Source organism: Temnothorax nylanderi, unplaced genomic scaffold, assembly GCF_030848795.1.
Source record: "Temnothorax nylanderi isolate EJ_2023f unplaced genomic scaffold, tnyl_v1.0 TNYL_tig0226_pilon, whole genome shotgun sequence".
Taxonomy (NCBI): Eukaryota; Metazoa; Arthropoda; class Insecta; order Hymenoptera; family Formicidae; genus Temnothorax; species Temnothorax nylanderi.
In genome coordinates, this window is record NW_027249288.1 from 258,169 (window position 1) to 279,009 (window position 20,841).

The 20,841-nt window shown below is 42.4% G+C and overlaps 4 protein-coding genes and 1 long non-coding RNA gene across 5 annotated transcripts; 3 read left to right on the forward strand and 2 right to left on the reverse strand.

Annotated features, from left to right (window-relative positions):
• The first annotated feature begins 424 nt into the window (after positions 1–424).
• Fuctb (alpha-(1,3)-fucosyltransferase 10) lies at positions 425–3,604 on the forward strand. The gene is made up of 7 exons (XM_071717784.1): positions 425–670; positions 738–780; positions 855–979; positions 1,203–1,422; positions 1,572–1,761; positions 1,842–2,019; positions 2,099–3,604. The coding sequence occupies exons 1-7, from the start codon at positions 602–604 to the stop codon at positions 2,588–2,590; spliced, it is 1,317 nt and encodes a 438-aa protein (XP_071573885.1). The 5' UTR covers positions 425–601; the 3' UTR covers positions 2,591–3,604.
• Tbcd (tubulin folding cofactor D) lies at positions 2,805–8,449 on the reverse strand. Its single transcript, XM_071717777.1, has 17 exons — positions 7,596–8,449; positions 7,370–7,508; positions 7,075–7,261; positions 6,766–6,994; positions 6,433–6,581; positions 6,122–6,351; positions 5,900–6,039; positions 5,722–5,827; positions 5,458–5,635; positions 5,219–5,377; positions 4,934–5,137; positions 4,694–4,858; positions 4,492–4,616; positions 4,252–4,406; positions 3,916–4,114; positions 3,434–3,736; positions 2,805–3,277 (listed from the first exon to the last, which is right to left on the reverse strand). Exons 1-17 carry the CDS (start codon positions 8,105–8,107, stop codon positions 2,996–2,998), a joined length of 3,462 nt encoding a protein of 1,153 aa, XP_071573878.1. The 5' UTR covers positions 8,108–8,449; the 3' UTR covers positions 2,805–2,995.
• An 87-nt stretch (positions 8,450–8,536) lies between these two features.
• On the forward strand, positions 8,537–12,735 carry LOC139779430 (WD repeat-containing protein 3). Its single transcript, XM_071717778.1, has 15 exons — positions 8,537–8,646; positions 8,756–8,947; positions 9,024–9,233; positions 9,302–9,499; positions 9,574–9,744; positions 9,848–10,053; positions 10,133–10,268; positions 10,344–10,534; positions 10,612–10,807; positions 10,881–11,108; positions 11,185–11,454; positions 11,530–11,772; positions 11,853–12,022; positions 12,096–12,318; positions 12,405–12,735. Exons 2-15 carry the CDS (start codon positions 8,777–8,779, stop codon positions 12,567–12,569), a joined length of 2,778 nt encoding a protein of 925 aa, XP_071573879.1. The 5' UTR covers positions 8,537–8,646; positions 8,756–8,776; the 3' UTR covers positions 12,570–12,735.
• Positions 12,736–12,894: 159 nt separating this feature from the next.
• LOC139779433 (KICSTOR subunit 2) lies at positions 12,895–15,228 on the forward strand. Its single transcript, XM_071717782.1, has 10 exons — positions 12,895–13,017; positions 13,110–13,193; positions 13,283–13,429; positions 13,506–13,657; positions 13,723–13,863; positions 13,950–14,088; positions 14,157–14,350; positions 14,422–14,572; positions 14,695–14,805; positions 14,863–15,228. Exons 1-10 carry the CDS (start codon positions 12,958–12,960, stop codon positions 15,031–15,033), a joined length of 1,350 nt encoding a protein of 449 aa, XP_071573883.1. The 5' UTR covers positions 12,895–12,957; the 3' UTR covers positions 15,034–15,228.
• Positions 15,229–15,323: 95 nt separating this feature from the next.
• On the reverse strand, positions 15,324–16,335 carry LOC139779438 (uncharacterized). The gene is made up of 2 exons (XR_011719899.1): positions 15,697–16,335; positions 15,324–15,597 (listed from the first exon to the last, which is right to left on the reverse strand). It is a non-coding gene; the product is annotated as an uncharacterized lncRNA (long non-coding RNA).
• Between the last annotated feature and the right edge of the window lie 4,506 nt (positions 16,336–20,841).

The following is a 20,841-nucleotide window of genomic DNA, read 5'->3' on the forward strand; positions in this document are numbered from 1 at the left end:
TACGCGACAGGAAGAGGGCAGCGGCGACGGAGGAGAAGAAAGAGGAGGAGAAGGAAGAGGAGCGCGTCGAGAGAGAGGACGGAAGGAGGGGGTCAAGGGGGAGAGAGACGTGAAAGAGAGGAGGTCGCGGGAGGAAGCGCGACGGACGCAGCGATGGGATTGAGGTTAGAGCGCGACGGAGATACGTGACCGTGACGGAGGCGCGATGAGCTCCAGCGACTGATTGGTCGGCGTCGCGACTGGCTTGGGCAGCTTGGCTTGCTCGCTTTCGGTCCGGCCCGGGGGCACAGCGCGGCGACGATCGCAGCGGGAGGCGGCACGGAACGGATGAACGGACGGATCCGACCGCGACGTATCTCTCTCGGAAATTCCTATGCGACGAGCGGAGCGAGCGCTGCGAGCGAAAGGTTATCGACACGCCTGCGCGGCACCCCGACAGATGGCACGTCGTCCGACGCGGAGACACGCCAATGGTTGACGTTTTATTTCTAGGTTATGTCTCGTTAGGCTAGTTTTAGTCAATTAGCTTTGATATTAGAGGTGGTATCTTCTTTTTCTTCTTTTCTTTTTTTAAAAATAAATATGCATTTGTAAAGCCATAATGCCGCGGAAGATACGTGTTATGTTCGCGACCGCGACCGCGCTGGGTATATGCGTCGTGATATTTCAGGTATGACATATTGATGAACCGATTGACAGCCAGACATCCACGGAAGCTAATTGATTCTAATTTTCAGTTATGCTTAATACTCGGCGACCGCAAACGATTGTCTCTCTCAGGTAATTTTTGTTTACTGCCATGTCGATGCTTCTCGGCAAAAGATTGACGTGTCTCGATGTTCTGTCACGCCCAGATGACGACGTGCCTGTCATATTGTGGTGGACGCCGTTCGGTAGTAGGAATCGGGTGAAAACTTGCGGGGACGCTAGATGTTACTTCACGCACGATAGAGCGTTTGAGAGCAACGTACGCTTGAAAGTACGATCCTCTTGCATTTTCTACCTCTCTCTGAGTTGGTTTGGAGTAAATTTTGTGTATTCTGCATGCACTTGTGTCCATTTCTTCCAATGCGGATTGAGTTTGATCTCGGTTTAACTTACCTTTTATCTTTTTCTAATTCTCAGAACTGGAAAAAGATAAATTTAAACCGAAATCAAAGTTAATCCGCATCGATAGAAATGGACATTACTGACTTTTATAGAGTATTCTGTTTTACGGAAGTAATCTCCGCGTCCGTGATTTGCCCAGTTGGAGGAACAGTGCCATATCGTGGGGCTTACTTCACGAGGAATCTCCTAGGAATAATCCTGTACTCGTTCACGAAGAAGCGCTCAATCTCTTTAACTACTCCTCTACGTTTAGCAGATTTAGTAATGTACCACTCACGCTTCTCGACTTACCAGGTTTAGAAGAATTAGTAGGTAAAGGAAAGATACAACTGACGGAAGTAATTTTCTCCAACTCTAATTTTCTAGTATTTAAGTAACGATACGTGTAATAAAAAATTATACGAATTTCACGAGTCTCAAATCTAAAAGGATATAAAAGTAGGATATTTGTGTATGTGTAGGAAAGTCGTATTACATGTCTACCAAAGAGAAGTCTGCATTGATGCGTGCGGAAGATTTAGCACCAGTATTATACATTCAATCCGACTGTGATACCGCTAGTGACAGGGATCGCTATGTCATAGAGTTAATGAAACATATTCGAGTTGACTCCTACGGTGCATGTGTGAATAATGCACAGCTCGACGACAGGTACATTTACTTAATGCAATTATAGTTTTACTCCCAGCAATTAATGATTATCAGCGGATAAAACGTGCCTGTTTTCTCAGGTTGAAGAACAACTATCTCGATATTTTAAGTAATCGTGAATTCTTGTCCTTTGTGGCCAAATATAAGTTTACCATGGCCTTTGAAAATGCGATTTGCGAAGATTATATCACGGAAAAACTGTGGAGGCCGCTTATCGTTGGTTCTGTACCAATATATTACGGATCACCATCTTTTAAGGTATTTTTTTCTTCTTGAAAATTGTGATTCGAGTCTCGCAATTGAATCTGCTTTATCTACTAGATTTTTGATTTTGTAGGATTGGCTCCCAAATAATAAATCTGCTATCTCAATATTAGACTTTGCCGGTCCGATAGAACTCGCCAACTTATTGCACAATCTTTTAAAAAATGATTCTGCGTATGAAGAGTACTTGTCTCACAAATTAAGCAAGCGCGAAAATCGCGTTACAAATAGCGAGCTGCTACGCGTGCTTGAAAGGAGACCGACGGGAATTGCTAATGAATTTGGGAATTACGTGGAAGAATTCGAATGCTTCGTTTGCGAACGAATACAGAGGAATGATCACAAATTAGAAAAGAGTGTAGTAACGAAAAGACAGTACAATTGTCCTCTGCCGAGAGATCCGATAACAGGCGAGATCAATAAGCGTAATTGGTGGACAGAACAATGGAATATTGAGAAATGCGGAGCTAAGCTATTAACTCATTACATAACTAACAATCTCAGCATTAATATAAATCGTTTTGACGAACGAAAGATGAATATGTACGACAATAATGAATGCTGAGACACGTAAAATGAGAAGTTTTGTACAATTTTAATATAATAATATAAATACTCGAATGATTCATGAACGAGGAGGATGAATGCTTTAAGTCCGAGTTTATGTTACAAGCACCTCTTTTTTAGTATTATAGAAATATTTTTTTTACATATTCATTTTGTATAAAATAATGTAATAGAAATTATTAAATGCATCGTACAGAATGTATAAGCCTGTGCATGATAGAAAAAGTTTATGTTTTTACGCGTACATATGTACAATATTTTTTAATTGTAGACAGAGTTTGTAGTCTTATTAGCCTATGAGAATTTTTACCTTAATTATTTATCATATTAGTGATGAAATTTTGTCTCACTTTATGCTAAGGGTAAAAATAAAAAGCTAAAATCTTCGCACGTAAAGCCTTTCTCAATTCGTTGATTTTGTTTGCAAAACCGGTGCAGACACCTTCATTAACTCACACAAATTATTTCGGATTGGACGTAAATCTGAGATTGGCTGTTCCCAATCCGTCGCGTTCAATTTTGTGAGTATACTTGATAAATCTTCTTCCGCTATATCCATTTCCTCTCCATAAAGGATCAACGCCTCATAAGTACGTATAGCCGTTGTTTTCCTTAAGCTCGTGTATTTATGACACAAAAATATACTCAGTTGACAAAATGCTCTCTTTGCAACGGGTCCTCGTACCTAGAAACATGATATTTAATATACTTAATGAGATACAATTTTAATCATTATGGATTTTAATAAAGTTACATATTATAGATTTTTATATTTTTATATGTAATTAGTTACTCTATAATAATTATCAATAAACAATTATTCTTGTCAATTTTTACAAACCTGTAGTAACTGGCAGAAAACATGTATACTGCTAATGAGCAATTTCATGTTACTGGAATATTTTATTTCGTGTTTCAATAGTGTTAATATACGTTCTGAGATTGTATTGTCTGCATCATCCAAGACAGACTGAATGCAACCTGAACTCAATAAACGATCCAAGAAAGCTAATATCGATGTTATCATTCGTTCGTTTTTATGACTCTCCTCGAATATATTTAATATTTTTTCACATAAATCCTTTAAGCCCGCCTCATCGATCTCTTGTAGATAAGTAAATAAAGAAACACTCGAATGTTTTACCTGACAAAGATAAGAGATAAAAGATAAGTAAGGTATTTAATGATAAATAGAATTGCTTATATAATTAGTAAAATTATAGATCTTACTAAGAGTCGATTTTGTCTTTATCAAATAAATTAGCTCACGCGCGTGGATGTTTAGATAATATTTTATACTTTATATTTAAAAATTAAACTTACCAATGATTCGCTTATGCCGCCGACGCTGAATATAATTCCGCGTAACAAATTTATTTTATATGGTGGAAAACTTAACATCTTAATAAATCGTGGAAACGTTGTAGATTCCATTCGCCATTCTATAGTCTCCTTACATTCGTTATAAGGAAATATATCTTTCAATTCCTTATGATATGGTATATTTGGAAGTGGCGGATCGCTATGAAGAAGGAGAATCAATTAATCCTAAATTATTCATAAATCTTGCTAATTAAAATTCTTTATATTTTATTAAGTTGCTCTTTGTATAAGTAAATTGTAAAATTACAGTAGACACACATATCACCGCGTTTTTACCTGTGTATAAGCGCACTGAATACAGTACCAGCCTGAGCTCGAATTCCATCTATCCTCTCGACAGCCTGCTGCGCGACACCGCCGATAATACCAGCCATTAAGTCCTCATTCAATACGGATAATAGTTTTGCTTGCGATACTAGGTTTGTCAACACCTGCAACAATATAGATATTTTAATCGCAATCAGTTTTCTGATGTATATTGACAATAAAACAATTTTGCTGCCATGGAATACGCACGTGCAGTCCAATCATAGCCGCTTCTCTCACCCAAGCGCCTATATCTCCACGACTATCTATGGTATATTCTTTAAGAGCCAACAAATAACAACTGTACAGATCTGTCACAAACGATTGCCATTTGTCTGAAAAGAGAATGTATTTATTCGCAGTAAATATTGTGAAGTGTTAATAAATATGTGATATCTGAATGGGAACTCACCGACTTCGTCAATTCCTAGTGTTTGCAGCACCATTGTTAGTGAGTGCAAAGCTTCTTTCCTACTCTCCGCCCATTTCAGCGTGTTCTCAGATATATGAGTGCATGTGATTAACGAGTTTATAATGTCTTTCACTCTTTCACGAATTACGAACAGTGGAAAATGTCCTGTAAAATAAAAATTAAATTAAATGAAACAATATATGCTTGGCATATGTAAATGAAATGCATTCATCAATTTACCTATTGCCTGTGCAAATCCTATTCTAATGGACTGACTACTCGATTGTAAGGACTCCAGGTAACGATTAACTACAGCACTTCGGGCGTCATGATCGATATCTACATAATATTCTAGAAAAAAGTTTGTGTGTGCTTCGGCCGCTTTTAATTTAACTGCCGACACTTCGTGGCTCAAGCATTCTTCTAATAATTTTTGCCAGTCATCTGTATTATCAATGGATTAATAGTATATTAGATACAAAAGCAATTTTTTAAGTAAAACTTGTTTTAATTATTAATACGTGCCTACAACGTCTGTAAAATGAATAGGAAAGTGAACAATAGAACATTTCTTAATTAGCACGGCACAAGCTTGTTTCATTAGCTCTCCCCCAAGACCCTTAAATTGTCCTCTACTTCTGAAAGTTCGTACTGTATCTTGTATATCAGCTACAGCCGTGGCTCCTGAATAAAAATCAAAAATGTTAGAGATATTTAAGGAAAAATAAAAACTGATCTCTGCGTACGGCTTCACGTATTCTTACCGATAATATGTCCAATTTTATCATTACAATGATTGTATAAAGCTTCGAGAATTTCCGCAGTAGCTAACACTGCACCGTGCCTAACATTTAAGTCGATAGAATTTAGCATGCCCAATAAAGTCGGCAGTACTGTCTCTGTCGTATAATGTGGATCAGCTGCCGTCAGATTGAAAAGTGACTGCAATAAATTACTAATGATAAAACCGAAAATTTGTGATATTCGACATTGTAAACGTTCAATTAGTATCAATTGTCGAAACTTACCTTAGCTGAAAGCTCTCTGATTGCAGTGTCCCAATGTGTCACTTTCTTTGCCACTAAGTGATCTATTAAGGGCTTCGTGTACTCTTCATATTGTGCGATTTGTACGCTAACAGATAGTATTATAAGAAATTGATTACATTATAAGAAATGTGTAAGTCAGAAATGTTGAATTCTATACCTGATTTTGAGATACGTATGACTCCTTACGCCAACTTCGAAATAGTCAGCGATAGTCAGTATGTCTATGCCATGCGGAAAGTTGTCTTGTCTTCCAACGTTTTCTTGAAACGCGGCAGACGCTGCTCTTCTGCAGTTTATCTGTCGGTGCAACAATGATTTATATGAATTATGAATGCAATAAAAATGAAAAATAATGCATAGGTATACGCGCGACTTGTACCTCTCTATCGAAGCATGTTACAACTAATAACATTGCTGCGATCTCCTTGACGTAATGTTCGAAAACATGCGAATCATAGGCTCTCGGAAAGGACCAGCATATGTAACAAGCGGCATCTCTGATCAAATAACCGATCGATCCATAAGTTGTAGGTTCATCAAAGACTAAGGCTTGCAGAACGACGGGAACTACGTCGCTCAGACGATGAGGTAACAATAGGCCACGTCTTCCTGGAATATGCGCAGTAAATGTATACAAGTGGTGGAATAAAAATTGTAATACATTTCTAAATGTAAAAGGGATGTGCTTACCAAGTTCCGCGAGCGCCAAACAACCACCATGCCACGCTGCATCTGATTCACGTCCGGAAAAGAGATTTAATACAAAACCCAGAACATCGTCAGCTAAGTCTATCGGTAATCTTGCGGTTATTCTGCCGATACCTTTTGCTGCGGACCACCTATGTCGTAATATAATAATATATTAATATAATATTTAATTAAAAAATCATAATATATTATATTAATTTATATAATATATAAATACAATAATATATTGATATATAATTTAATTCTTATTATATATATCTACATATATATTATTATTCAATTCAATATCATCTCTAATAAATGACAGATATATACCTTATGGTAATCGCTTTATCCCGAAGACCCTGTACAAGTTGCTCTATTATATCTTCAATGGCCGGAGGAATCTCCTGATCTTCATTGTCACTTGAAGTACTTAACTTTTTAACATCAATAATCCTTTCAGTATTATCAATATCTGCTTTAACGTTAGGCATAATACTTATCGGCCGACTCATCTTCTGGTAGCGCCAAGATGCTAATTTTGTTCTCAACAATACCAGACCTGAGACGAAAAAGAATTTTTTCATATTTTAAATTTTTTATTTATAAGAAATGGATATGGTCGAATGAAACGCTAGATACCTATCCGCTGGACAACTTTCATTCCAAATTTCCTAATAAGATCTGTTGGATTGTCACTTAGCCGGAGTTTCAGCATATTATCGAGAAGCATTTGGCTATATGGTTTGACGTCTTCTCTAGCGCTATGCTTTAATATTGAGGATATTACAGCCAGAGGTCCATGTCTCAAAGGATCATTTTCTAGACACTGGAAAAATGTGAAATAATGTATAAGCGATACTTGGAAAATCTGTGATATTACTCCTAGGTTGCTTATGTTAAATAATATTCGACATCTTTAGAGAGAATACTTTACCTTTAAGCACCACATAATCATTTCTTCCAAGTATAATTTTTTGACATCCGATCTTGTTAAAAAGTTTGCTATTAAAAATACAGCCGCCACAGCACACGCGTCTTTCGACAGACAATATAGCTTGCACACTTTCAAAATTCTGAAACATAAGAGTAAAAACAACGTATTCCATTGCCATTCAAATGAAATAGCTTCATGCAGACTAGAATAACAGCGTCAATGGTACCTGACAATAATAGTCTGGTCTGGATCTATATTCTCAGACGTTTCTAGGCGAGACAGAGGAAATGGTATCTTAGAGATGATGGACAACCAGATGAGCAAGACGTATCTGGTCTCCCACGTCTCCACATCGTTCAGGTCCTGCTTCTCGAGCATCCTTAGCACAGGCAAGAGGTCCCCTACCTCGTGCGGGAGATAAGTAACGATCCTCTTGTACGTCTTCACGGACATGATGATAAACAGGTACTTGAACGCGTTGTGCTTGACGTTCACCGGACAGTCCTCGTCTTTGGTGATCGACAGTAAGGACTCCAGGATCCGCTCGAGGTACGGGTCCAGGAGGTGATGCTGATCCTGGTACTGGGAGAGGATGAAGTTGAAGCGGTCCCGGTTCCGCTCCACCAGATCCGGCCGCCTGAGCTCCGCGATCAGGGTGGTCACCTCGTCCACCTCCTTGAACGTGCTGAAGCCGCATCCCACCCTCTCCGGGATGTCCGCGCCGTCGTTCAACACCATCGTCCGGGCACGTCCGGGTTCCGTCCGGGGCTGCCACTCGCTCGCGGCACGCGTGACTCGCGCGGATCACAAACCGCACGACGAGATCTTCGCCGTCGGCGGGATAACTGTAACCAACTGTAACTACGTAGTACGACTTTGACAGATCCAGCGTGTCTGCGTCTTCGAACAAATAAGCATCTAGAGCCGTAGAATTCCTCGAGCAAGAGTTTGGACAATTTTTAATTGATCCTACGACGAAGGTTATTTTTTTTTTTTACTTATTACAATGATATTTATATGAATTGCTGAATTAATTATTTTTGTAATAAATTGCGCAGATACCAATTTACTTTCAAAAGTGCGTTATAAGCCTAAAAATGGTGGGCGGAATTAAAACTCTCATTTGACGGAGGATCTAGCATCCTTCCGACACTGCGCGACGCGCAGGCGCAATTCATGGTTGATATACACGCGGTTATGCACGTGCGTCTGTAACCTCGAGCTCAACAGAGCTCAAGCTCGTATATGTTTCTTAATTATCACAGTAATTGATAGATGTTAGTTTGAATTGTTTATTCTTACAGTATATGGCAGATTTCACTATCATAGATTGTTGTTACATATATCGTGAAATATATCGTTATAAAGCTTGGCTATTTTCTTCAGACTGGACAAACTGCGAATAAAATGGGCTTGACCAAGCAGTATCTCAAGTACGTGCCGGCAGGTAACGCAAACATAATCACGAGCCCTCGATGCAACGTCGTCTTCGTAAAGCTGGACGGTCAGGAAGGTAGATTCGTGGCTGCCGCTGCGTGCGAACATGTATACATTTGGGATCTGCGGCTCGGAGAGAAGGTAAATTGAAAGGACGTAAGATGCAAGGAACTTGATAGAAATGATCTGTATCTTAAAAATGTAATAATGATCTCAGGCACAAGTGTTGTCTGGAGAAAAGGTGTGCGTAACGCGTCTGGCTGCATCCCCCGACAAAAAGCACATCGCAGTTGGTTACGCGGATGGCACGGTGAAAACCTTTGATTTAAGCAGCAGCGAAAACGTCAGCATATTTGTAGGGCACAAGTCTGAAATAACAACCTTGGCGTATGACGCGTTGGGACACAGATTAGCTACTGGTTCCAAGGTAAGAATCTTACAAATGTAGCAAAATTATAAGCGCCTTATATTTCTTTTCTCTTTTTATATTAACAGGATACGGATATTATTGTCTGGGATGTCGTGGCGGAAACTGGGATATGTCGGTTAAGCGGGCACAAAGGTGTCGTAACTAAGTTGGTATTCATGAAGGAACATAACATTATTATTAGCTCTAGCAAGGATACATTTGTGAAGTTTTGGGATCTGGATACGGAACACAACTTCAAAACCCTTGTTGGACATAAGTCAGAAGTAAGCTACTTGATTATGTTCCTGTTCGTCATTTATATTTCATGATGATTATAGTATTGATTCAATATTGATAGGTTTGGAGTCTTGCCTTGATGAACGACGATCGGTATTTAATAACGGGATGCAACGATATGGAATTACGCGTTTGGAAAATAACCTTCCTTGATAACAAGAATATTGAATTCGATACTGCCGTTGGTACAGATATCAATGAAGAAAGTGAAGAAAGTGTCGATACAGATATGGTATAAATTTATATTTGCATTATACTAAGTTTATGATACGATTTATCTTTATATAATTATTTTTAAAGTAATATATATAATTTATAAGCACATATTTTTACAGAAATATCCTATAAAATGTGAAAAAGTTGGAAGCATAATAAGAGGCGCAAGCGGACGAGTTGTTTCATTAGAAATTGACTCCACATGTAAAGTTCTTGGATGTTACGGAGTGGGAAATTCCGTAGAACTGTTTTATCTACTATCTGAAGATACAGTAAAAGATAGATTTACGAAAAGATTGAAGAAAGAAAGGCGAAAGGCTCAGAAGTGAGTTTTAGCAAAAAAGATTTTTAATTTATCTAAATAGAATAAGATTTAAATACATATTTCTTTGCCTCGTCAATAGGGAAGGAAATGACGCAAAGAAAGAGCTACCAAATGCACCATCCCTAACAGACGAGATAAGACGTTTACCTATTGTTAAGATCTCCGGCAAAGCGAAAGGACTTGATTTAGTTATAGGCAAAGGAAACGAACTGAGAGTTAGTAACAGCATAAGACAAATTTAAAATCACCTGAAATTTTGTGCCGTATTTTATTTTGTCCGTTTTGTGCAGTTATGTGTTGGAGTCAATAACAATTCGATCGAGTTGCATTCTTTGTACATGGAAGAGAAGGATCCCGAAGTAAAATGTTTGCGTTCAATAGCGGCACATGGCCATCGTACAGATGTTCGAGCTGTCTGTTTTAGCTCCGACAATTTGGCATTGGCTACCGTTAGCGGAGATTCTGTCAAATTATGGAACAGGTAGAGTATCTTATGAAATATGTGTTCTTAATAAGGATATATATTAGAGATGTACTAACAAACGTGACAATTTTTAGGCCAACGCTATCGTGCTTACGCACAGTGCAGTGCGGTTATGCCTTGACGGTAACATTCGTGCCGGGTGACAGGCATCTGATTGTTGGTTTGAAGGATGGAAAAATGCTTATTATTGACATTGCATCTGGAGATATCTTGGAAGAAGTGCCGGCGCACTCCAAAGAGCTTTGGACCGTGACATTATTTCCGGACTTGGTAATATTTTTGAACAAAAATATTTTAAAAATTGTTATTAAGTTGAAACTTATTAATACGTTTTTGCAAATAGAAAGGAATTGCCAGCGGTGGTGGTGATCAAACGGTGAAATTTTGGAATTTTGAACTTATTCAAGATTCTAACAATCAGATAAAGGCGAAAGTTCTTTCTGTCTTGCACGTAAGGACGCTTAAGCTTGAAGAAAGCGTCCTGTGCGTAAGAATAAGTCCGAATAATAGATTTGTGGCTGTTTCTCTATTGGACTGTACTATTAAAATCTTCTTTTTTGACACATTTAAGGTACCGCAGTTATTTTGAGATACATTATTACATTATCTTGAATGTTATCTTTTATCGTTTTATATTTTTATTATAGTTCTTTGTGTCGCTTTACGGGCACAAGCTACCAGTACTGTGCATGGATATATCCAGCGACTCCACGCTCATAGCGACCGGTTCTGCTGATCGCAACGTCAAGATCTGGGGTTTGGATTTCGGTGATTGCCACAAGTCTTTATTCGCTCACGATGACTCTGTCACGGGTCTCTCCTTCGTGCCTGCAACTCACTACTTCTTTACCTCTGGTAAAGACGGCAGGATTAAACAATGGGATGCTGATATATTTCAAAAGATCACCACACTACAAGTACTGTATTTCATTGAATACTTTACGATACCGCGTGTTAACTCGGTGATTACAATACTTTTATGATCGTTGTAGGGTCACGCTGGAGAAAGTTGGAATTGTTGCGTTTCAGCGAACGGGGTTTTTGTCGCGTCATGCGGTTCCGATAGAGTAGTCAGATTGTACGAGAAGACTAACGAACCTTTAGTGTTACAAGACGAAGCGGAAGAAGAAAGGGAACAACAAGAGAACGAATTAGTTACCGGAGAAAGCACTGCGGTATTAGGACAGAAACAACAGGCGTTACCTTCCAGAAAGACCGTTAACAGTGAGAAGGCTGTAAGTTGAATATTATTTAAGTATATACAATTTGCAACACGGAGTATTAAAATCTCTTTGTGATACGACTTTTTTATCAGGCTGAGCTGATACTGGAATGCTTGGAAATATGCAACCAATATGAGATAGAATTAAGTAAAGCTGTTTCTGCTTCTGACAAAGCGCCGCCTCTTCCTCTACTGATGCAGGCTTACGAATGCACGAGCACAGAAGATTTTCTAGTGGAAACTTTTAAACGAGTTAGGGCGAGGTAAGATGTGATGAAGCACGCAATAACGTTTCATATAAGAATGAAGACGTAACTAGAACCTTGCATGTTTCAGTGAATTGGAGGAGACATTACTATTATTACCATATTCTGCCGCCTGTGATATTCTTAAGAGACTCCCTAATTTGTTAAAAAATGATTATCAAGTTGAGCTATTATCCAGATTAGCTATGTGCTTGGTACAAGCGCATCATGGTCCGATAGTGGCCAATCAAAATCTTTTGCCCACGTTGGAGATTGTGAAGAAACTCGCTGTGGAAAAGATCTCTACTTTAAGAGTAATAAAAGCTCACTTTACTGACTGCATATGTTCACGAGGATGTACTGTTATTTATCTCACGAATTAACTAACGATATCTTTTAGGATGCTATTGGTTTTAATTTGCATGGTATGATGTACATGCAACGCAACTTGGAGGAACGGGAAGGAATCAAATTCTTCAGAGATGCCACTAAGAATGTCGAACACAAGAAGAAAATCAGAAGAAACAAGGAGAAGGCTGTAAAGAGAGCGATCATGAACTTGTAGATCATATCGACAACATAAAGAAAACTTTGTAGATATAAATATGTAGCACAAATTTTTATCACATATTTTGTATATATTATATAAATATTAACCGTGCTTTTTAATTATAAATTTATGAGAAATTTATAGCAATAGTTATCATAATAATTAAAAATTTATGTCTTCACATAGTATCAAATTATTATATCCTCTGTCAATAAATTAGATAAACTGATCGATCAATTAAATCGTAATAATTAAAAATTATTGTGGATTAATATGTACAAAGCTGCATTATTACAAACTTGAAATCAAGTCGATATCTCTCGCAAGGTCGAATCAGGTCGAATCGACTCATACGTAACACATACACAACGTTATAACATAACCTCGTTCAGTATAACACCATATGATACTCGCATGGATAAAAGAGACTTACGTGCTATATAACCCTATGGACGAGTTAAAGGTATCTTAAATCTCCTCCGCCCAGTGGAAATTAAAAAAAACTTCCGCATGACTTGATTGTTGTTTATTCGCGTTTGTTGCAAACAAAAATAGAGGATGGATCACGAAGACGAGTTCCTCAACACCTTCTTCACCCAGGTCGCACAATTATGCTCCGACAAGGCCAAGGAGACAGTTGTGAGTGGTTAAATTCCTGTTATATGTATGTGATATGAATACTTGCAATTGTATAGTTGTATCTGAGAGAAAATGTATCTTTAATTTAGGAGAGAGAAAGGGAATCGTGCAAGCAGATGCAAATGGGTCCATGGGGAATGCTCCTGATGCACTTACCGCAGATAGCCGTGGCGGAGCGTTCATATGCTGATTTAGGTTTTCTCAATACTAAAAACAAAGGTTTCCTCAGAAAAGATGTATGTATTTAACAAGGAAGAAGTTGCTTCAGTCATTGCTCGTCTCAAGCTTCATTTACGCTGATATTATTTACAGAATTCCTTGAAGACTGTCTACGAATCGTTGAAGTCTGACTTGAAAAGATTAGAGGAAATGACCAAGGGAACGAACTCTATCGGCACGACAGTAGCAAATGTTTCCAATCAGCTCTGTCAGTTCATCACGGCAAGAATCCAGCTGATAGATTTGTCAGTATATTAGCGCTTTCAAACCTTCTGTTTCCAATGTCACATCTGTGATTATTGCATTACAGCTACGAGAGAATGTACAACATGAGTATAAACAGCAAAGTTATGAAGCATCAGGAATTGCTGCAGTGCATAGAAGGGATAGTGAAGTGCTATTTATTATCCTGTTCTCATTTGGCGTTAATTGCTATTAAGACAAGTTTAACGTGCGTATTCCCCCATGATTTTTTAGTAATGCGCAAATACTGTAGACTTTAATGCATGTGATAAGCTAATAATTTTTATTATTCAGATTAGAATGCGAAACACTAGTGCAGTTAATGAAAGCGCAAGTAGAAGTTCAAAACTGGAGGTTTTTACCGACTCTGATGGCGCTCTATGGAGCGCAAACGCGAATGGCAGCTTGGGAAAGAACTCTGCAGAGCAAGGAGGTTAGCGATATATAAATAAGAACATCGAAGCAGCTTATCGAGTATTCTAATTCGGGATATTTTTTTAGTCCTGGAAATTGGGCTTCGGTGCGACGTTCCTCAAGGCAAATCAACAACCAGCATTGTATCAATGGCTGGTGAAGCTTCGCGGTGCCATATTAGCTAAGTGCTCTCTGTATTTCCACACTACTTTAAGCCAACAAGCTAGTCCAGGGGAAATGAGGAGTATTGTGAGCAAGCAGAGTGTAGATTATTATCATAAGTAAGATACAGATATTATTTTGTTGCTCGCGCAGTACTTATAGGCACACAAATTGACAGACGCTCTTTCAGGATACAGAGTTTTCAACGAAAGTACGACATACTAGCCGTACTGATAATCTTCGACTCCAGAGAAACTGAAAATTCAGGTTCGGGGTACAGACATCCAGGGAGAGGAGCAAACTCGTCCGAGAGCTTTCCCATTGTCGTTTGTTGTCCTGGTGTAAGTACAAACTTATCTTTTAATTGTTTTTATCAATACAAGTATGTATGTATTAGTATCCACATACGTGTAGATAAGTAGTATAAAACTGTGCTTTTTTACGTAATTAATGTTTCTTACAGACATTCACGCAGAAACCATCAGTACACTTGGACAACATTCAGACCAAGATAAAGGAACGACACGCCGAACTTCTCGCTATGGACAAAGTGATTTACCATAAAAGCACGAAGGTACGCCTATTACGAAATGATCTTTGAGCAGATTGATTATTAATGACGTTTCTGCAGGACTTGTGTACATACTCTTTCCACAATACCGATCCCACTATGACTCTTGTGATCGTGTTCGAAAACGGGAAGCAGAAGGATAAAGAAACTCATATCACGTCGTTTATGATGGACCTTTCTACGCAAATTAGATGTAATAAAGTTTATGAATGTCTCAAATTATCAAAATGAATGTCTGCGCGAAAGTAAAAGTATGAAAATATTTGATTATGCCAAAGACCCAATTATGTTAAAAAACTCATTAATATAAGTTTATCATGTGATATACGGTTATATAAGGTCTATTATTTGCATGTATACAATATTAGCTTTGTACATATTCCTAAAATGATTTTATAAAGTAAAATAGCGAAAGCTAAAACCCGATTTCTTTACTTATATTCTTTAATTAGAAAAAGATATTCAGTTTAAGAAGTTCGAATTTTAACAGCGAATACGGCACAAAAAAGATCCACGACGAATGACGTGAGAAACATTCCCATATATATTTCCAAACTTGTAACAGTCCATAAAATCAAAACTTTCTTGGAAAATTATTTGACGTTGTCGATATGCGAAACACTGTCAACCGGGCATTTTTCGCATCGGGGTGAAAACACGCGACAGTTCTATCAAGTAAACTCCGCGCGATCGTAGCGCAGAGTTGCCGTTCGGAAGACCGGGCAGCACGGCAGCATCGGTGCCTATCCTAGGCCTCCTCCTCCTCTCAGATGTCACCTTCTGCGTCGTTATTTTCTGAAACATTCAAATGAACGATTCGATTAAGTAAAGACAGAAGAGATAGAAAATTTTTGGACATAAGTGACATAGTACGTGAAAATCAATTACACTCACCACTTTCTTTCATGCTGTTCCGGCCGCAAAATCCACCTCCACCTCCGGGTCAGATAGGAGTCTCGAGCCACATTGAGACTCGTGGCAATGCAGTGTGACTTCATCCCTTAAGCAAGAAAAATCAAGAAGCATTTCAGCTATATTGCATTAATTTTACAACGCTTTTGCAATATAGTCGAAATGTTTCTTGACTTTTCTCGCTTAATGGAAATGTAATTGCAGAAAGGAATTAAAAATTATTCCCTACCTACGTTTTAACTAAGTCCCTTTTTTTTTTTTTTTTTTTTACGTGGTGGAAATCTTCCATCACTGGAATCCCCACGACGTCCTGGAGGCAACCCGTCAGCAGTGGCAACCAGTCACGGTGGCTGTGCCACCGATCGGGGAGCGCCACTGGTCGGGGAGTGCCTCCATTCTTCCGGGGTTTGAGTAACCAGTGACCCCCCTTTCGGGAGGAAGACCCCCCCCGGGAAGGGGCGGGGGGAGTGCCGGATTCTGCGGAGAGCAGAACATTAAAGTTCCGCCATTTCCCCGCAGCCTACCGGCTAAAACCACCACGAGTGACCCTAACAGAGGATTTATTTATTACACGCTCACTACTGGAGAAAAGCGTGAGGTCGCCGAAGGCAGACCGGAGGAGGATTTATTTGTTACACGCTCACTACTGGAGAAAAGCGTGAGGTCGCCGAAGGCAGACCGGAGGAGGATTTATTTGTTACACGCTCACTACTGGAGAAAAGCGTGAGGTCGCCGAAGGCAGACCGGAGGAGGATTTATTTGTTACACGCTCACTACTGGAGAAAAGCGTGAGGTCGCCGAAGGCAGACCGGAGGAGGATTTATTTGTTACACGCTCACTACTGGAGAAAAGCGTGAGGTCGCCGAAGGCAGACCGGAGGAGGATTTATTTGTTACACGCTCACTACTGGAGAAAAGCGTGAGGTCGCCGAAGGCAGACCGGAGGAGGATTTATTTGTTACACGCTCACTACTGGAGAAAAGCGTGAGGTCGCCGAAGGCAGACCGGAGGAGGATTTATTTGTTACACGCTCACTACTGGAGAAAAGCGTGAGGTCGCCGAAGGCAGACCGGAGGAGGATTTATTTGTTACACGCTCACTACTGGAGAAAAGCGTGAGGTCGCCGAAGGCAGACCGGAGGAGGATTTATTTGTTACACGCTCACTACTGGAGAAAAGCGTGAGGTCGCCGAAGGCAGACCGGAGGAGGATTTATTTGTTACACGCTCACTACTGGAGAAAAGCGTGATGTCGCCGAAGGCAGACCCTTAGGAGGATTTACTTATTACACGCTCACTACTGGAGAAAAGCGTGATGTCGCCGAAGGCAGACCCCCGGTTTTCTGTCAGGGTTTTCCTTCCCTTAGGTCGGTTAGGAGAGCCTAAGCTCCTCCCTCACGGCTCCGACCAGCCGAGCGGACTTTTTATAGAGGCCGCTTACCTCGCGAGTCCTTAAAAGGACTCCCCGGTCCACGACAGACCCGTAGGGCTGCCGTAGATTGCGGTACTGGTGTGCTCGGGTACTCCGGGTGCGCAAAACCCGTAGTGGAGGGCTCCCCCGTGCCCCTAAAGGGTCCGGGAGGACTCCCCCCACCCCCTGGAGGGAAGATTTATTACACGCTTAACTTTATCAGCGTGATGTCTTTAGCAGACAAAATTTTGCGAGCAAGGGGGGAAGTCGCGCCGCGTGTCACTGCCGCCGGTAGACAACGCGCCTATTTATACGGTCGAGCGAGCAAGGGGGGAAGTCGCGCCGCGTGTCACTGCCGCCGGGAGACTCGTTACCTCAATAAAAAAAATTTTTGACTCACCAACTCGATGCGCAACGGACGGAGTTATGCAGCCACGTAGCTACGATGATACTGTAACATACAAACATAAGATTCAAATTTAAAAAATGCTCCAAATAATCAACATTTCAAAAGATAATTTTTACGCCTTTCTAATTCGTCTTTTAATGAGATATTTAGCAATAATTAGTTATTTTCTGAAAACGATTTTTATAAGAATAAAATTTTGAATAATTTCTCTTTTTGTAATTATTTCTAATTTATCGAGATAACAATTCAAATAAATAAAAAAGAACTATTAATTTTTATCAGATAAGAGATGATACTCACCCCAAGGTTGCTCCGCCGATGCTTGATGCCTCTCTCAGACCTCCTCCTCCTCTCAGGACGTCAGGCCTCCTCCTCTCACCGCACAGGACACTCGCGAGAAACTCGCGGATAACAAACTACAATCGCGCGCGGACTAATTTTAGTAAAAGTCTTTCTCGCGCGATACTGTACGGCACTCCCGTTTAAAAAAGTCCTTTAGTCCGATTACTTGAACGGCACTCCCGATCTTATTCGTTATTCCGATTAATGTTTTCCTAAATTACTTCTTCGAAAAAAGTCTCTACGTTAGAATCAACTTGAATCAAATTTTTTGATTTATTTCTTTTAACTAATTTATATTCCGAAACACGGTTTAATGTAGCAACTAAATAAAAACAAACGATAAAAGAGATTCTATAATATCTTTAGAAAAAATAAAAAATAACACTTACCAGAAGTGTTAGTACGCCGATGCCCGATGCCTCTCCTAGGCCTCCACCTCCTCTCAAGCTGCTCGAGATGTCCATCGTGTTCCCTCGATGCGAAGCTGATGGTCCTTCCAGCGTGGATATTTTCTGTAGCATATAAATAATCGAATCGATTAAATAATTGTCACGCGCATCGAACATCTTATTCGTTATTCAGATTAATGTTTTCCTAAATTACTTCTTCGAAAAAAGTCTCTATGGTAGAATCAACTTGAATCAAATTTTTCAAATTATTTCTTTTTACTAATTTATATTTCGAAACACGGTTTAATGTAGCAACTAAATAAGGATAAACGAAAAGAGGGATTCTATAATATCTTTAGAAAAAATAAAAAGTAACACTTACCAGAAGTGTTGGTACGCCGATGCCCGATGCCTATCCTAGGCCTCCTCCTCCTCTCAGGCTGCTCGGGATGTCAGCTTCGCAGGATTCCCTCGCTGCTCCGATGTCATCTTCTGCGTCGTTATTACGGACCGTATGAGGGAGCGAACGGTATAAATGTCCCGCGGCGCGGCGGGGGGACACGCGACGGACCGTATGAGGGAGCGAACGGTATAAATGTCCCGCGGCGCGGCGGGGGGACACGCGACGGACCGTATGAGGGAGCGAACGGTATAAATGTCCCGCGGCGCGGCGGGGGGACACGCGACGGACCGTATGAGGGAGCGAACGGTATAAATGTCCCGCGGCGCGGCGGGGGGACACGCGACGGACCGTATGAGGGAGCGAACGGTATAAATGTCCCGCGGCGCGGCGGGGGGACACGCGACGGACCGTATGAGGGAGCGAACGGTATAAATGTCCCGCGGCGCGGCGGGGGGACACGCGACGGACCGTATGAGGGAGCGAACGGTATAAATGTCCCGCGGCGCGGCGGGGGGACACGCGACGGACCGTATGAGGGAGCGAACGGTATAAATGTCCCGCGGCGCGGCGGGGGGACACGCGACGGACCGTATGAGGGAGCGAACGGTATAAATGTCCCGCGGCGCGGCGGGGGGACACGCGACGGACCGTATGAGCGAGCGAACGGTATAAATGTCCCGCGGCGCGGCGGGGGGACACGCGACGGACCGTATGAGCGAGCGAACGGTATAAATGTCCCGCGGCGCGGCGGGGGGACACGCGACGGACCGTATGAGGGAGCGAACGGTATAAATGTCCCGCGGCGCGGCGGGGGGACACGCGACGGACCGTATGAGGGAGCGAACGGTATAAATGTCCCGCGGCGCGGCGGGGGGACACGCGACGGACCGTATGAGGGAGCGAACGGTATAAATGTCCCGCGGCGCGGCGGGGGGACACGCGACGGACCGTATGAGGGAGCGAACGGTATAAATGTCCCGCGGCGCGGCGGGGGGACACGCGACGGACCGTATGAGGGAGCGAACGGTATAAATGTCCCGCGGCGCGGCGGGGGGACACGCGACGGACCGTATGAGGGAGCGAACGGTATAAATGTCCCGCGGCGCGGCGGGGGGACACGCGACGGACCGTATGAGGGAGCGAACGGTATAAATGTCCCGCGGCGCGGCGGGGGGACACGCGACGGACCGTATGAGGGAGCGAACGGTATAAATGTCCCGCGGCGCGGCGGGGGGACACGCGACGGACCGTATGAGGGAGCGAACGGTATAAATGTCCCGCGGCGCGGCGGGGGGACACGCGACGGACCGTATGAGGGAGCGAACGGTATAAATGTCCCGCGGCGCGGCGGGGGGACACGCGACGGACCGTATGAGGGAGCGAACGGTATAAATGTCCCGCGGCGCGGCGGGGGGACACGCGACGGACCGTATGAGGGAGCGAACGGTATAAATGTCCCGCGGCGCGGCGGGGGGACACGCGACGGACCGTATGAGGGAGCGAACGGTATAAATGTCCCGCGGCGCGGCGGGGGGACACGCGACGGACCGTATGAGGGAGCGAACGGTATAAATGTCCCGCGGCGCGGCGGGGGGACACGCGACGGACCGTATGAGGGAGCGAACGGTATAAATGTCCCGCGGCGCGGCGGGGGGACACGCGACGGACCGTATGAGGGAGCGAACGGTATAAATGTCCCGCGGCGCGGCGGGGGGACACGCGACGGACCGTATGAGGGAGCGAACGGTATAAATGTCCCGCGGCGCGGCGGGGGGACACGCGACGGACCGTATGAGGGAGCGAACGGTATAAATGTCCCGCGGCGCGGCGGGGGGACACGCGACGGACCGTATGAGCGAGCGAACGGTATAAATGTCCCGCGGCGCGGCGGGGGGACACGCGACGGACCGTATGAGGCGAGCGAACGGTATAAATGTCCCGCGGCGCGGCGGGGGGACACGCGACGGACCGTATGAGCGAGCGAACGGTATAAATGTCCCGCGGCGCGGCGGGGGGACACGCGACGGACCGTATGAGCGAGCGAACGGTATAAATGTCCCGCGGCGCGGCGGGGGGACACGCGACGGACCGTATGAGCGAGCGAACGGTATAAATGTCCCGCGGCGCGGCGGGGGGACACGCGACGGACCGTATGAGCGAGCGAACGGTATAAATG

Coding starts and splice junctions, on each gene's coding strand:
- Fuctb (XM_071717784.1), top strand. CDS start 602: ATGCCGCGGAAGATACGTGTTATGTTCGCGACCGCGACCGCGCTGGGT. Junction 1,762..1,841: donor AATGCACAGCTCGACGACAG/GTACATTTACTT, acceptor CTGTTTTCTCAG/GTTGAAGAACAACTATCTCG. Junction 2,020..2,098: donor ACGGATCACCATCTTTTAAG/GTATTTTTTTCT, acceptor TTGATTTTGTAG/GATTGGCTCCCAAATAATAA.
- Tbcd (XM_071717777.1), bottom strand. CDS start 8,107: ATGGTGTTGAACGACGGCGCGGACATCCCGGAGAGGGTGGGATGCGGC. Junction 6,995..7,074: donor GAAAGTTGTCCAGCGGATAG/GTATCTAGCGTT, acceptor TTTTCGTCTCAG/GTCTGGTATTGTTGAGAACA. Junction 5,636..5,721: donor TCAGAGAGCTTTCAGCTAAG/GTAAGTTTCGAC, acceptor AATTTATTGCAG/TCACTTTTCAATCTGACGGC.
- LOC139779430 (XM_071717778.1), top strand. CDS start 8,777: ATGGGCTTGACCAAGCAGTATCTCAAGTACGTGCCGGCAGGTAACGCA. Junction 10,054..10,132: donor GAAAGGCGAAAGGCTCAGAA/GTGAGTTTTAGC, acceptor CCTCGTCAATAG/GGAAGGAAATGACGCAAAGA. Junction 10,808..10,880: donor TGACATTATTTCCGGACTTG/GTAATATTTTTG, acceptor TTTTGCAAATAG/AAAGGAATTGCCAGCGGTGG.
- LOC139779433 (XM_071717782.1), top strand. CDS start 12,958: ATGATACTCGCATGGATAAAAGAGACTTACGTGCTATATAACCCTATG. Junction 13,430..13,505: donor AAGGTTTCCTCAGAAAAGAT/GTATGTATTTAA, acceptor TATTATTTACAG/AATTCCTTGAAGACTGTCTA. Junction 14,806..14,862: donor TTTACCATAAAAGCACGAAG/GTACGCCTATTA, acceptor ACGTTTCTGCAG/GACTTGTGTACATACTCTTT.